This window comes from Epinephelus moara, chromosome 20 (assembly GCF_006386435.1).
Source record: "Epinephelus moara isolate mb chromosome 20, YSFRI_EMoa_1.0, whole genome shotgun sequence".
In the NCBI taxonomy this organism is placed as follows: Eukaryota; Metazoa; Chordata; class Actinopteri; order Perciformes; family Serranidae; genus Epinephelus; species Epinephelus moara.
Genome location: NC_065525.1, coordinates 40,330,912 through 40,346,980, shown reverse-complemented (window position 1 = coordinate 40,346,980; position 16,069 = coordinate 40,330,912). Strand labels below are relative to the sequence as shown.

At 42.1% G+C, this 16,069-nt stretch overlaps 1 protein-coding gene across 1 annotated transcript in view; it reads right to left on the bottom strand.

The window, feature by feature from the left end:
- Positions 1 to 16,069, bottom strand: part of LOC126407347 (alpha-1,3-mannosyl-glycoprotein 4-beta-N-acetylglucosaminyltransferase C-like) — a 52,219-nt gene that overhangs the window by 26,047 nt on the left and 10,103 nt on the right. Inside the window, exon 3 of the mRNA XM_050072146.1 lies at positions 4,198 to 4,276. Within this exon, the coding sequence (XP_049928103.1) occupies positions 4,198 to 4,225 (28 nt within the window). The 5' untranslated portion in view covers positions 4,226 to 4,276. The remainder of the gene's footprint in view (positions 1 to 4,197; positions 4,277 to 16,069) is intronic.

Here is a 16,069-nt window from a genome sequence, read left to right as displayed (position 1 = left end):
AAGCCCCTCACTTCCTGTGAGCTTTGCAGGAGCAGGGGAGTGGAGGGAATCCACAGCCAGCACAGAGCAGTGAGAAAGGGTGCAGTCTCAGTGCCGTGAGTTTGGAAGGTGCCTGTGTGGGAAACTGAGCGCTTTAACTGTAGAGATGAGATGGAGTATGGGGGGAGGGAGGGGGGGCGTGTTGGTCTCCATGGCGACAAGTGTGTAATGGAAACATCAGTGGCAGCGTGGCATTGAGACGCCCAGAATCTCTGAGACTCTGTAACGATACTGCTGTAAAATCATCCCACAGCTCAGCTCTGCAGAGAGGAGGAGGAGGAGGAGGAGGAGGAGGAGGAGGAGGAGGAGGAGGAGGAGGAAGGAGAGGTGTCACAAAGCTCTGAAGCTCACTCAGTTGCTAAAATTCTCCCAATGCTTTTTTTTTTTCTTCCATGAGACGATGATCCAGAGACGTGATAATTACGGACGCAGAGTGGATTCACACCACAGCTGACGACGTGTCCCAATTCAGACTCTCTCTCCACTTCTGAGGGTGTCAGAGGAAGATTTGAGACGACATGTGAACAGCATGACGACACAGATGACAGTTACATGTTCGGATGAAGAACATTTTACTTAAGTCTGGTCAAAACGAAATCTTCTATTGATGTATGTGTTTAATATGCAGAGAAATTAAATCTCTACAGGAAGAAACAGTCCTGTGTGTATACAATCTGTCCCACCGTCAGCTGACATCTGAAGGTGGGACCGATCGTACACACAGGGCCTAATTTTAATGATACGTCCGTGGGTTCAGATTTTTTGAAGCAGGGTTGTACGGAGTTGTTACCCACAGTCAGTGTGTTACAGTCAGCAGATGTCAGTCGGCAGCCCTCAGTTTGGAGAAGCAGGCTGGAGTCTGACACGGCAGCTCAGCAGTGTCCTGCTGTGGACGGGGGCAGCACCAAAACATATTTTAGATATGTAAAAAAAAAAAAATCAATATCAGTAAAGTGTACGTGATATTGTGAGTATTTGTGCTTAACCTTTCTGTCAGAGAGCCTGCTCTGACAAGGAAGACATTAACGGCTTCAGTTCCCCATCTATGCTCTTGTCAGGGGCGTAAATACAGACAGTGCCAGAAGGTGGGGGCCCATAGAGACAGTGGGTCCTCCAACAGTGTGTCGAGAGGAGAACGGGCCCTTATGGGTGATTGTCAACTTGGAAATCTGCCCGTAGTTAAAGAAGAACTCTCATTAAATGAAAAACTGTTATGTGTTTTATTTGCCCTTTAAAAGGTCAGACCCATCTCTGTCATGAGTTATTTTCTTTTTATGTAAAACAGTCAATAACATCCATAACAACATTATATTCCAATTAAACTATAACAAACTATATAAATTGTTAAATCAAATGAACAATGTCTTATTTTCTTTGGTATTTTTGGTCACATACAGATATGTAGTGATGATTGTTGGGTTTTTAGATGACTAAAGTAAGTTTTGTCGCTGGAGGACTCCAGCCATGAAACTTTGCAGCCTGAGGATGAGGTGGCAGCCTACATGGAGTTCAAGACACCCAAGGAGGATCCTTTGGAGGTTTGATGGTGGTGGAAGGAGCATGCTAAAATGTTTCCTAACCTGGCAGTGATTGAATGTTTTCACCATCCAGTCAAAGAGACGTCCAATTCAAGAACGGAGAACCAGCTTAATGTGAGGGACTGGAGCCTGGGGGGGGGTTGATCACAGGTGCAGGTCGGGTCACAGGACTTTTATTAACGGGTGCAGCTTTGACTTCGACATAATGACGGGTAACAGGTCAGTTCTGGACCTGTGCAGGACTCTGTTGTCTTCTGTCTCACAGAGTCGACTGTTTCCTTCCAACACTCCAGCAAAAGGATAAACTGACTGCAGCTGTGACGACTCTCCTGACTCTGACTCTGACTCTCTTGACTCTGACTCTGACCCTCCTGACTCTGACTCTCTTGACTCTGACTCTGACCCTCCTGACTCTGACTCTCCTGACTCTGACCCTCCTGACTCTGACTCTCCTGACTCTGACTCTGACCCTCCTGACTCTGACTCTCCTGACTCTGACTCTCCTGACTCTGACCCTCCTGACTCTCCTGACTCTGACTCTCCTGACTCTGACTCTGACCCTCCTGACTCTGACTCTCCTGACTCTGACTCTCTGACTCTCCTGACTCTGACTCTCCTGACTCTCCTGACTCTGACTCTCCTGATTCTGACCCTGACTCTCCTGACTCTGACTCTCCTGACTCTGACTCCCTGACTCTCCTGACTCTGACTCTCCTGACTCTCCTGACTCTGACTCTCCTGATTCTGACTCTGACTCTCCTGAGTCTGACTCTCCTGACTCTGACTCCCTGACTCTCCTGACTCTGACTCTCCTAACTCTGACTGTCCTGACTCTGACTCTCCTGACTCTGACTCTCCTAACTCTGACTGTCTTGACTCTGACCCTCCTGACTCTGACACATCTGGTCCTCAGTATTTATAAAGCACTGTTCAGTATTTTGGAGTGTAATAAAATGTAAAGTTGTGAATGAATGTTTCAGACTCTCATGGTGCTTTAAACTCACATATCGTGCTCTTCAGAGAGCATGTTTGTCTCACTCGCTCATTATTCATCCATCTTCCACTTGACATGAAGTCATAATTTTGGTTATCACCAACTTGGGTGTAAATTTGGCAGCAGTGGAAGCGTGGAGGCTTTTCTTACCCTCTGAACGCATCCTGACATCGCTGTCGGCTCATATTGATATCAGATATTTATTACATCCAAGCAGAGACGTGAACAGTGATCCAAAAAATCAGATAGGAGTCAGGAAATTTGGAGCCGAGCCCGAAAGCTTGTGTTGTGAATGTAGCCCGAGAGAGCAGAGCAACAAAATCCTCATTACTCAGGTGCCTGCCAAGAGAGCAGCAGAGAAGCTGCTACTATAAGATGAACATAATAGGATGCTAATAAATCCTCTGGAGATCACCGCCAGTTCAAAATGATGTTTCCCAGAATGCTCATCAATCAGGCTGACTCGCTCTTGGAAGGCGTTCTGTTTCAGCTCAGCGTCTCTTCGTCTCGTGTACAACCCACACTCCTGTTTTTCCTCTAATATCTCAGTTTGATGTAAATAACCGTCAGCTGATGACAATCTTTTACCGCTTCACTGTTACTTAAACTGGCAGCGCTTCTCTCCTCCGACTCATCGCTGTCTGTTTGCTCCCGTCGTGTCCTGTTTTGTTTCGTTGTGCCTCAGAGGTTCAGGTTTGTGTGTTCGCTGCTGTTCAGCTCTAATTCAGTTTGATGCAGTTTGGAGCCAGAACAGCCATCCATGGTTCTGCATCACACTTTCAGTCTGATCGATCAGTCCATCACTTTCAGACTGAAATCAGCTGTTACAGGTATCGACATGAAACTTTGTACAGACATTCATTTTCCCTATAGGATGAACCCTAAGGATGTCGGTGATCCGCTGCAGCCCGCCCTCAGCCAAAAAGACGTCTATGCAACTTTTTACAACTCCTATTTATGTTTATTGCAAAGACTGAAATCTTATCGGACATCCAGCCACTGTGACATCACCGACTGGTTTGTGGACTCGTGTTTTGAAGCCTCAAGTTCAGCATCTTGGTGTTTTGGAACCAAAAGTGACCATATTTGGGCGAGGGGGTGGAGCTGTGGAGGAACAAGGGGCGGAGCTCACTGAAAAGCCAAGGACACTATCGGCAGACAGCCTCTCTCTCAAAGAGGCCCCGCCCCCTTAATGATGTGTAACTTAATAAGACTTAATAAAATGTAAACAGGTGAGTTACATATGTGTCAACTCTTTATGTTAAGCCAACACACACGTGGTTAGGTTTAGCCAACACACACACGTGGTTACGTTTAGCCAACACACACACGTGGTTACATTTAGCCAACACACACGTGGTTACATTTAGGTGACACACACACACGTGGTTGGGTTTAGGAAAAAAGAACAGGGTTTGGCTTTACAATCTTACAGGAAATGAACACCGCTCTCTCAAGTGAAAGTCGGTGGTTTTCAGCCCCGGAGGCTGATGCTTAGTAATACAACATGATTCTAACAAGATGGCGTCCCCATCCTAAAACTATCGTGACACTGACTTCACATTCTCTTTTGTGTATGAAAGTTAATTCTTCACTGCAGATAATCTGAAGTTACTTTTCACTTACTGGCTTTGTCTGGAGCTTTCAAACACATCTCGCTGTCCTCCTCAGCAGACGGGGTTTTCTCAGTCAGTCAGATGAAGCCCTGAAAAAAAAAAACAAGTAAGAGGACCTTGAGTCAACGTTTCCTGTGGTCAAGAGCTTAATGCTCAGTCTAACAGATCCGTGACAAAAGGAAGTTTTACATTTGTGAAAATGTCACATGGAGCTGTTTCACTTTACTTTATATTTACGATAGTATCACACTCTGCCCTTTGTCACATGTCTGCAATTAATTGATCATAATCTTTGAGGTGGTGTTTAATTATCTGTACTGCATTAACTCTGCACCGACCTGTTCAGAGCAACATTTAATATGTACACTGTATTTCATTATCTGTGAGTTAATAGATCATATTTATTTCATTATCTGTGACTTAATAGATTATATTTATTCCAGTATCTGTGAGTTAATAGATAATATTTATTTCATTATCTGTGAGTTAATAGATTGTATTTATTACATTATCTGTGAGTTAATAGATAATATTTATTTCATTATCTGTGAGTTAATAGATAATATTTACTTCATTATCTGTGAGTTAATAGATATTTATTCCATTATCTGTGATTATATTTATTTAATTATCTGTGAGTTAATAGATAATCTTTATTTCATTATCTGTGAGTTAATAGATTGTATTTATTTCATTATCTGTGAGTTAATCGACAATATTCATTCCATTACCTGTGAGTTAATAGATAATATTTATTTCATTATCTGTGAGTTAATAGATATTTATTTCATTATCTGTGAGTTAATATATAATATTTATTTCATTATCTGTGAGTTAATAGATAATATTTATTTCATTATCTGTGAGTTAATAGATAATATTAATCCATTATCTGTGATTTAATAGCTAAAAATTTATTTCATTATCTCTGAGTTGATAGATTATATTTATTTCATTATCTCTGAGTTGAAAGATTACCAGCTGCTGTGAGACTTCCTGCTCCAGAAAACAAAGTGTAAGTGATGTCATTAAATAATTTCATCTTCTAACTGCGTTTATTTTCTGGCTGAGATTTTGTTTTTCTTCTTGTTTCCAGAGGATCAGCTGAGGACAGAGCTCAGTCTCACAGTTTGGATGTGGATGTGCTGGATGAAAACAGTTTTGATTTTGTTTGTTGAGTTTTCTCTTGGCTGACAGCGGCAGCAGCAGCAGCAGCAGCGGCAGCAGCAGATCTCTCTGCGACTGTTTCTCTGCAGTGAGAAGCTGTATTGATGAGGAGAGAATGTGGAGGGACCTTCACACCAACCTCAGCTTCCTCAATTAAGATTTTTAAGACATCTGAAGTCATTCTCATTTATAATCTGAGAAGCGCATGGCTGCCTGGAAGAATAATTAGAGGCTGACTCTGCCAGAGGTTTCCTCCGACTCGTGGCATCACAATTCACCGCAGGAAGTGTAAACAGCTGTCCCTCTGTTCACCAGATCAATTCTAATTTTGTTCCTCCAGTCAATATGCTGCTCATATCCCTTTTTTCCTTCAGCCACCGTATTTATCCGACCTTTTCATGCATGTAGAAGTTTAAATCAAATCTTACTTTCTGACTGAGACCATAATGCAGGATGTACATTGTTTCATACAAGCTGGTTTTACACTTTGATTATGGGTTGGGATCTGATGCCTTTCTTGTTCAAAGACACAGTGGTGATGCTTCTCATCTTTTATGAGACGTTAACACACTATGATTTGTCTGTTTTCAGGAACACACGTCAACAAAGACTGATGACGACTGAACAGAGAAACCTGAAGTCTCACACTACACTCTCACAGCCCACTCACTTAGTTTCAATTAGTGCATCTAGAAAAACATGTGGTTACATTTAGCCGACACACACACGTAGTTACGTTTAGCCGACACACACGTGGTTACGTTTAGCCAACACACACGTGGTTATGTTTAGCCGACACACACACGTGGTTACGTTTAGCCGACACACACACATAGTTACGTTTAGCCAACACACACACGTAGTTACTTTTAGCCAACACACACACATGTAGTTACTTTTAGCCAACACACACACATGTAGTTACTTTTAGCCGACACACACATGTAGTTACTTTTAGCCAACACACACACATGTAGTTACTTTTAGCCAACACACACACGTAGTGACTTTTAGCCAACACACACACGTGGTTACATTTAGCCGACACACACACATAGTTACGTTTAGCCAACACACACAAGTGGTTACGTTTAGCCGACACACACACATAGTTACGTTTTGCCAACACACACACGTGGTTACGTTTAGCCGACACACACACACACACGTAATTACATTTAGCCGACACACACACATGGTTAGGTTTAGTAAAAAAGAACAGGGTTTGGCTTTACAATCTTACAGGAAGTGAACACCGGCCTCCTGGGTGAAAGTCGGTGGCTAGTTGGACGCATCCATCACCACTCCCACCTACCCTGCTCAGAATTTTTGCCCCCATAACTTTCATTGTTGTTCCGCCACGTTTCCCCCTGATGCTGCCAGGCACTGTTCAACAATAATGGCGACCAGCTGTGTATCATGCTGATGTGAAAGAACGTTCTTTTTCATAGGTGTCTGACGCTGGATGTCACTGACTAAGCACTGGTATTCGATGACATCAGAGTGAAACCAGGTTGGTCCTGCCAGCTGTCCCATTTATACAGACATCATTGTTACTATCTCTTGTAGAGGATTAAAGGCGAGACAACTCTGTCCACCATTCTGTGATCGTATTTTTTATACAGAACACTGAGTTGAAATAACAGTGTGATATTCCCACCTTAAACAGGCGGTGTCTTCACAGGCGTAAATATTTAAAAGCAGTCAGAGACCAACGTCCAGGAATTAATTTTCAGAAGAAGAGTCTTGATATGAAAGAGAAGAGAGTAGTCAGAATCAGTCCATCACAGACCTGAGAATCATCAGATGGGATTCAAAACGGTGCCGTCCAAAACGAGTGAGAACACCAACACTGGCAGCAACACGACGCTCCAACGATTCATGTTTTTATTCCTGTGATACCTGTAATTATACTGAGGAATCAGATTACTGTTGGAGTATAACAGGATATTATTATAGTATATTCTGCGGTAATGTCCGATCGTATTACATATTGAACACATTTCACAAACACAATTCAGGAATATAAACTGTTCTGTTTGGTGTCTATGATATGAAGTATATTTATATTCACATATTTCCAACTATCATCTGTTTCTGCTGCTAAAATACTGCTTAGATGGTCACACGAAAATATTTTCTATGTTCTGTTCTCTGGGACGTCGGCTTAGATACAGCTGGATCCCCACCAACAGATACAAGAATTTTTAAGAACAATTCCCATCTTAAAATCTTTAAACTCTCCTGAGAGTTTCATTTTTCTCACATTCATGTTGTTCCAAGAGCGAGGCAGAGACCGTGAGCTGGGAGAAAATAACGCTCAGATGCTTTTCTGTCTCATGTTGCTGCCATCTGCGATGATCAAAAAGGTTTCTGTCAGGAAACTATGAAACGGGTCCTCCAAAGGTGGAGACGTGTGGCAGGCCCGCCGCCTTTAGAGGAGACGGCCTCGGCTTATTAAGACTGGAGGAGCTGCGCTCTGAACGCAGCTGCCTGCTGGGACACTTTAAACACAGCACGCTGAACGTCAGCTCACACACAGTAACTCAAAGAGATGCTGAACAAAGATCACAAAGAAACCAAACCTGAGCCATTACCACACAAACAGCCCCTGTCAATTTAATACTAATAATAATAATGCATTTTATTTATGGGCACCTTCTAAAGCACTAAAGGACACCTCACAAGACACAGTTAAAAAAACCAAGCAGCCATGAATCCATAGAGTCAAACAATTAAGTCGTATACAGTAATAAGTCATTCATTCTATCACTTTCCATAACCGCTTATCCTGTTAGGGGTTGTGGGGGGTGGAGCCTATCCCAGCTGACATTAGGTTCACCCTGGACAGGTCACCAGACTATCACAGGGCTGACACATAGAGACAGACAACCATTCACACTCACATTCACACCTACGGACAATTTAGAGTCACCAAGTAACCTGCATGTCTTTGGACTGTGGGAGGAAGCTGGAGCACCTGGAGGAAACCCCTCGCTGACACGGGGAGAACATGCCGGAGCACCTGGAGGAAACCCACACTGACACGGGGAGAACATGTCGGAGCACCTGGAGGAAACCCACGCTGACACGGGGAGAACATGTCAGAGCACCTGGAGGAAACCCACGCTTTCCAAAATTTCACAAATTAGCACGTGATTTTGACTGCCCTAAAGTAACCGTTCCACCTTAAAAGTTGCCAGCAGTTGGCCCAGTGAATGAAGTTAATATTCATATGATTGAGTGATTCTGGGTGTCATCCTGGACAGCACGTTGTCCTTTGAGGCCCAGATCTATAGTGTTATCTGTCTGCATTCTTTCATCTACACAATATTAATCGTCTTTACTTGTCTCTGACGTCTCACAGCACCACTATCCCCGTTCACTCTGGTTATAGTCCCCATGTTTGGTCCCCCCTCTGTTGGGGTACCTAGCACACAGATCTGGTACTAAAAGGTGGAGCTAGAAACCCTGCAGGTGACTCTGGTTTTATGTAACCTCTGTTCATACATCAGTAAACTAGAACTATGAAATGAAAGAGAAAAAAATATCTGTTTTATATTATACACTAACAGAAAAAACTACTGCTGCGACACGTCTGTTTAAAACTGAACTGTTTTGTTGAGTTCAGTTATGCAACAGAGTGGTTGGACATCTCAGCATATTTAGTCCACTTTCAGAGGCTGCTGGGAAGAAATTCACCACATAGACAGAGTGTGTTTGGTCTGAATCACAAAGTGGATGTGAAATAATGCAGATTGTTGTGCCCACTCACAACAGTTTGCCCAAATGGAATTACGGTGTCAGGTAAAGTCAGCGACAGGAAATTGTCTCTTAAATCTGTTTGAAACCGCAGAGTGAAAAACAAATTATCTCCAAAAAGTGAGCACTCAATCCTGGGAAAGCTTCACCTGTGACCTGTCTCCTCCCTCTGCTCTCGGCTATAAAACAAACTGGCTGCTGGGAAGCTAAACATGACTGATGCTGTGTGTGGCTCACTGACAGCTACAGCTGTGAACAAATTCACTGACTGAATCCTCAGAAGGACGCAGCTCTGGAAAGCAGTTTTCTTGGTGGAAACCTGAAGGCCAAATGAAACGGCTTCAAAGACAGCAAAACTAAAGTTTGCATTCAGGCGCTCCTCTCAGAAGTGTAACGTCAAACGTTTCCAATTCTATCAGCCAGAAGTGGCCCTGCAGCCGTCTAATGATACCTGGAGAGTCTGTGATGGTTCAGTCTAACACATGACGGACAGCTGTTTAACGTCGGCATCTGAAGGGAAGTAGTGTTTAATGGTTAAAGGACTAAGTTTATGTAGCGCTGTCCAACCTCACCAGACACTCACACACACATTCAGAGATCGATACACCGCCATGCACAGCACTGGCCTTCCCATGCAGACAGGAGGAGCCCAGGATCAAACCACCAACCTTGTGAATAAAGGTCGACCTTCTTGACCTCATGAGCCCCAAACGCTCCGAGTCATTGTTTCAACAAGCGTCACAACACGACATGTTTCTGTCTGTTGTTGGCTGGAGTATCCTGAGACGGCAGACCGCTGTTGGGTTACCTCCAAACCGTAACCACGTTGATGACTGTAACCATGACAACAAAAGCTCCCTTAACCATGACAAAAACAACAACAACAACACTAATTTTAATCCAAACCATGATGTTTCTCTGAACCTAACCAAGTCGTTTTTTGTGTGTAGACCCGACCAAACATCATAAAACTGAGTGAGTCGAGAAGAGCTGCAAGATTAAATCATTTTACCTCCATTTGAGTTAGCGGAGCGCTAAACAGGAAGTTAGCTGCTCAGCCGGTGGAGGATCTGGGTAATTTCATAACTTAGAAATTAAGCTTTTTTGCCATCAATTGCCACTGAGCAACTTTCATAGGAATGAACAAGGCCACGCCTCCAACGCCGTCTCCACCTCTCTTCATACATCCATGTTGTGAAGGAGTCTCACTGCACTACAGCTGATGATGCTCCACAGATGAGGCCCGATCACACAGAAAGTATTTTACAGATTACAAAATTCAAGGCACACTGCACTTATTTTAAAAATTGAGTGCCACTAGTGAAACAAAAAAAGCTTGCCGTGCCCTTGTTTTGTTGCCAGGCAACCACCCCACCACCTCCTGATGCTGGGTTAACACGAACATGACATTTCTGTCCGTTCCTACAGTCACTATGTCAGATCAGGTGATTGTAGAGTCATAAAATCGTGCTGTGACTTGGCCGACAGACATGACAGACTACACGATGGTTCACACCAATCATCCCTGGTCATCTTTCACAACATGTGTGATGTCATCGGATTATTCTCGTCCTATTTTATATTATTATTTGGTGTGAATGTGAAACCCTATGTTTTTCTACACACAAATTCTTTATTATTATTATTATTATGCCGCATTTTTCGTCAAACTCCTTCAATATACTAACAACATTTTAAAACTATTCCAATTCCCAAATATTCAGCTCCATTCAGAATTGCTTGCTTGTATTTTTCTCATTCATAACATTCATATTTCCTGAGATACACAATGTTTTTCTGGAATTTTTTCCCGATTCAAACAGATGGCAGAATCATAAAACTTGACACAACTTCAAGTTTTCTTCAGGCATTTTGAATTCCTATGTCCTCATTCGTACTTTCACGTAGAAACACCATTCCAACTGTAAAGTGTTCCTCATCTTCTCTACGTTCTTACTTATATTCATCATTCATATCCCATTCATACTTTTTTAAATATTCAGACTTGTTGGGAGCATCGAAAACTTTTATTGTAGCGACGATGTAAAAATTGTCATCAGATGGGCGGAGCTACATTTGAATTACTGCATGAAAACTATGACAGTCACTGAATGCTCCACTGGAAGTTTCTGCAAATGTTTCCCAATAAAAGCCTTTTTAGAAAATGAAAGGATTCTCTCAGCTGAAGTTATACGGGGCTTTTAATTTGAAACACATAAAGGAAGTGTTGAGTTTCAAATGACAACATGATGCATTAACTTTATCGAGGTAAACGGGAGCGGAAAAAAAAAGTAAAAATATAAAAATACAGAGGGAATAATAAATAACAGCTCTGGTTGAGGGTGAGAGGCTGTCAGCAGATAAACAGAGATCTGTGTGGGTACATGAGACCCTAAAAAAGAGGCTGGATCATGGGGAGTACCACCAGTTGGTCCAGGAGCTTCTCCTCCATGATGGACGTTTCAAGTACTGCACTTATCTGCTTCCACGCCTGCTGTTTTCTATTGAAATGGTGCTAACTGTGGTGTGTAAAGTCGTATAGCTCTGGGTATCCAGCAACCACTACCACCAGTTTCTCCTCCATTGTTTACCAACTGTAAACTTGTTGTCATGACCACCACAGAAGCCCCGCCTCTCAAATCATCCCATTGGAAAGTGGGAAAACAGCAGAGATGACATGGGGCGTTTTTCTGCTTCGAGTTGATGTTTTTTCAACAGAAGTTCAGAGTGCTCCAGCAAAAACGCCAGGGGCCTACAGCACAGAAACCCAAGGCGCCTAGCAACACAACAACAACGAGCAAAAAACTTCATTTTTATAAAAACTGTTACAAAAAGTTTAATTCTCATTAAAAACAAAAATCTGCCTCCAGCTGCTGAAACGCTCTCTGTGTGATCAGGGCCTTATGATGCTGCAGCTTCACTGCAGTTTGATGATAAGTGAGGAGCAGACGCTGAAATCACAGCCGTGATGATACTGCTCAGTATTCCAGTGGAAAACAAAAGGATGATGACACTGTACCATAACCATAGTAGGACCAGCGCTTCTGCTGCAGCAGACTGCAGGGTAGAAATGGAAAAGAATCCAAAGTGAATGTGAGAGCTCGGCGGCAGGCGGCGGGAGTCTGTGATGAAATCCTCTGTGGGATTTGCAAAACAAGGTAAAAACGAGCGCTGAATGTCAAACGCTTATCTGATCCAATCAGTGACGGGCTTCAGTTTGTGTCAAAGAAGAGGAGCATATCCCCGCTAATTAGTGCAATAATCCCTGATATGAATCGGCGTGGTACGCGCAGCGTGGAGCATGTGTTGGGAATTTAACTGGTGTGCTCTTCACAGTTCAGCAGGTTGCTGATATAAATGGAGGATTGATAAGCTCCCATCTGATTGTCCTTCTGCCTCCAAACTGATGACGCACTTAGCGATCACCCAAGTGTTACGTGTCTGATTTGGTTCCTGCTCATTATAGACTGACATCACTGCTTTAGATGAACTGTTGATTTATGGGGATTTTCTTTCTCTGGCAGCTGCGTATGTCTTTCATTAAGATCACAATGATGATGATGACCGTCATTATTATTAGTGTTATTATAGCTGTAGTAAATAGTTTCCACAGGTATTAGACACTCCACTTAAATGCTTTTTATGACCTTTTCAAGATAATTCAACCAAACATAAGACGAGGCAAATCATCTTTTCCTTATTCAAGCATCACAGGTAGAAATGTCAGTGGTGTATATGTGTTCCTGTGCAGATGCAGGCGTGATGTTGGAATATGTTTCAGTGTGAGTTAGGTTCAGCTACATTGTGCCAGCAGATAAGTGGATGTATAAAGTAAAAAGACAGTGAGAGGTTCAGTGGTGCACTGTAGACAGATGACCCAGATTGTTGAACTGACATAAAAACTTTATGTTCACTTGACACAAAAACTCATCACTGTGAGCTCGGCATCATTTTTAATGTTAAATTAAAACAGTTTTTGAGTTTTGAGTTAATTTGACTCAAATGAATTAAGCAGATTTCACCTCATTAGTTTAAGGCCGATAAACAACACTATCATCGTGCACTTTACATATTGTGGCGTGTTGGCGTGTCACAGTTAATATTGTGGTAAAAGTGAGTTCAGTCGTATTCACAGTTAGTGACCTCAGAGTGTCTGACAGGAAGCTGTGCTGAGGTAAAATAAAGAGCACTTCCTGGTTCAGAGTTCATCTCTTTGTCTGAGAAACATCAGCTGCCTCAATATATATAGTTCAATGAAAAAAAATTAATTGTTGTAAAATGTAAACTCAGTGTTTTTATCTTCATGTGACAGAATTAAACGCTCAAACGACCACAACAACAAAAAAATTTTGTAGTAAACAGACATAAAGTTTCCGTCAGACACGGGTCATGTGACACATTTATGGGTCCACCTCTATAGCAAGTTTCATAACTCCTCCAGGAATTTCATGACCCTGAAAATCAGTTGTTTTAATATCTAACATCTGCTCCAGCTGCAACTGTGCCACGAAAAAACTGGTATTTTATTACAAAATATGATGTTTTCTAAACTATAACCAAGACGTGACCTAAACATGAGCACACAGTAACCATGGCATTGTTGAAACATAAAGTTCAACATATCTGCTACATAATAATGCACAAATGTTCTGTATCTGTGGTTTGCAGAAACATTTAATGCCAACATTCATTCTGATGTTTGGGTCAATATCAGGAGCTCAGCCAGTTTTTTTCCTCCTTGTTCCACCACTGCAGATTATTGAACGATCAGCTCCTCCATCAGAATCAAACAGCTTTTCCCTTTCTCACTAATATCCCATCAGTTTGTGGCATTAAAGCCTCGACATCCTGTTTCTAACAGCATCACGTTCAGGAAGCAGGACGCTCTGAAACACGGCGCAACTCTGACTTTAAACGTCACTAATTCAGACGTGTTTGAAAAGTTTGATCTGCTGAACATCTGATTTTCTCCTCAGTCAGCTGGATGGCGAGTTTCTCTCATGTTGGTACTCGTCCTCTTTCAGCTGAACATGACTTTGTCATAATTACTTTAGCCAACAGAGGTGAGAGCGGATATTTGAATCATTAGACACGGACACTCACCTCTTCTCATATCTCATATTATCATATATCATCGTTTGATATCGTCCCCAAAAGTTTAACCTTCAGTGTTGGAGGAGGATCACAGCACGGAAATGAACCCACTCAGCACCCATCCAAACATCAGGGATATCAATTATGACACTAAAATAACTGCAGATTACAGTTTCCTTTGGAAAATATCCCAAAATTATAAGTAGATTTCTTTTTGGGAGCAGATTAGTGCCGTCAAGTGCAAAACCCAAAGAGCTTTTTCTGTCTGTTAAGCAGCTTAGCGTTATGACATCTCTGTTAAGGGATAAAGTTGCTGTTTTGTAGAAATTATGTTTCTCCTGATTTATAAATCTGCACAGAACACAGATTTTAAAGCGCTCTGCTGCAGCTCCTCGCTGCCTTAAAACACTCAAATGTGTTTTACGCCTTTAAAAAAAAACAGGATGAATGCTGTTTTACAGGAAGCTGGAGGCACACTCCAAAATGTAAAGCTCCTTCTACCCATAAAAAAAGGCTGCAAACCAGTTTTGATCACTTTTTTATTGACTTTACTATTCTGGGCTACATCTGTGGCAGCGGCAGACAATTCTGCAGAAAGAAAAACACTCAATAAGAGAAGACAGCGAGCAGTTTGTGATCTTTTCTTCCTGATAGAGGACATAAAGACACGACTGATTGCACAGTGAGGTTCCTGTTTTGAGAGCAGGATTTATTGTGGGCTCTGAAGGCCGTATGATTGTCCCCGTCCGACTGTTTTTATCAGAGTGACAAGCTGCAGCACAGTGATTTTAGTTTTACGCTTTAACAAGGTTTAGGTGACCTCTAAATACAAAACTGAGAGACAGAAACACTGACCGACATGTTTCTGTTCCTCTCTGCAGATTCAAACACCCTTGACATTCTTTTCTATCCATCTGTTGTGTTGACATTAAAATAAAAGATCGGCTGAGATCAGATCAGGAGCAGAGAGGGCGACACAAACTCACGGTGGCCAACGTAAAAACACAAAAACCTGAATGTCTCTATCTAGAGTCAGTGTTTGGTTTGTCCATTCTGGGCTACTGTAGAAACATCGTGATCTCCGTAGACAAGGACCTGCTCCCTGTGTGGATATTGTAGCGTCCCATAACAATGAGGCTACAAGGCATGAACTTGTATTGCTGTCTTTTCATTCCTTAACTTTAACAGGCTAATGTGGGACGTAGCCAACACCTCAACAACAACCACGGCGTTCTCTCTCTGCATTAGCGGCTGCTTCAACAACTCCTGCTCTGCGGCGTACACACACACACACACACACACACACACACACAAACTAGCATGAATAACAACCCTCCGTCTTTCATACACACATAAACAAGCTGTAAAAGTATTTTGTTATAAGTTAAATCTTATTTTTTCTATACAGCAAACTACAAATGATAAAATACTCAGAAGTGACTGAATTCATATTTTAAATAGATTTTAATAAAGAACTGTTGATTTCTGACCAGAAGTCATTTTGTCTATTAAAGTTTCACCAGAGAATAAATCAGGATTTTATTAAGGCCACATATTATAGTTTCTCCTCCAAATGATAATCAAAGTTTTATCTTTCGAGCACTTTTCTCTTCAGACCGTCGCTCTTGTCTTTCCCTTTGACACAAATTGTTAAAATGTCCTTGAGCTAAAATCCCGATAACAATTCTGCGAACTCTGACGAGGCTTATTGTAGCCGAGATGCAGCAGAAGAAAAAGATGATGATGAAAGAATAAAAAGTGTCTCAGTGGACTCAAACATCCAGAGAGTATGACTCAAAATGAGTCAAATGTAAGAATGGACTCGCTTATTAAAAAGTGTGTAAGACTGCAGCAGAGAC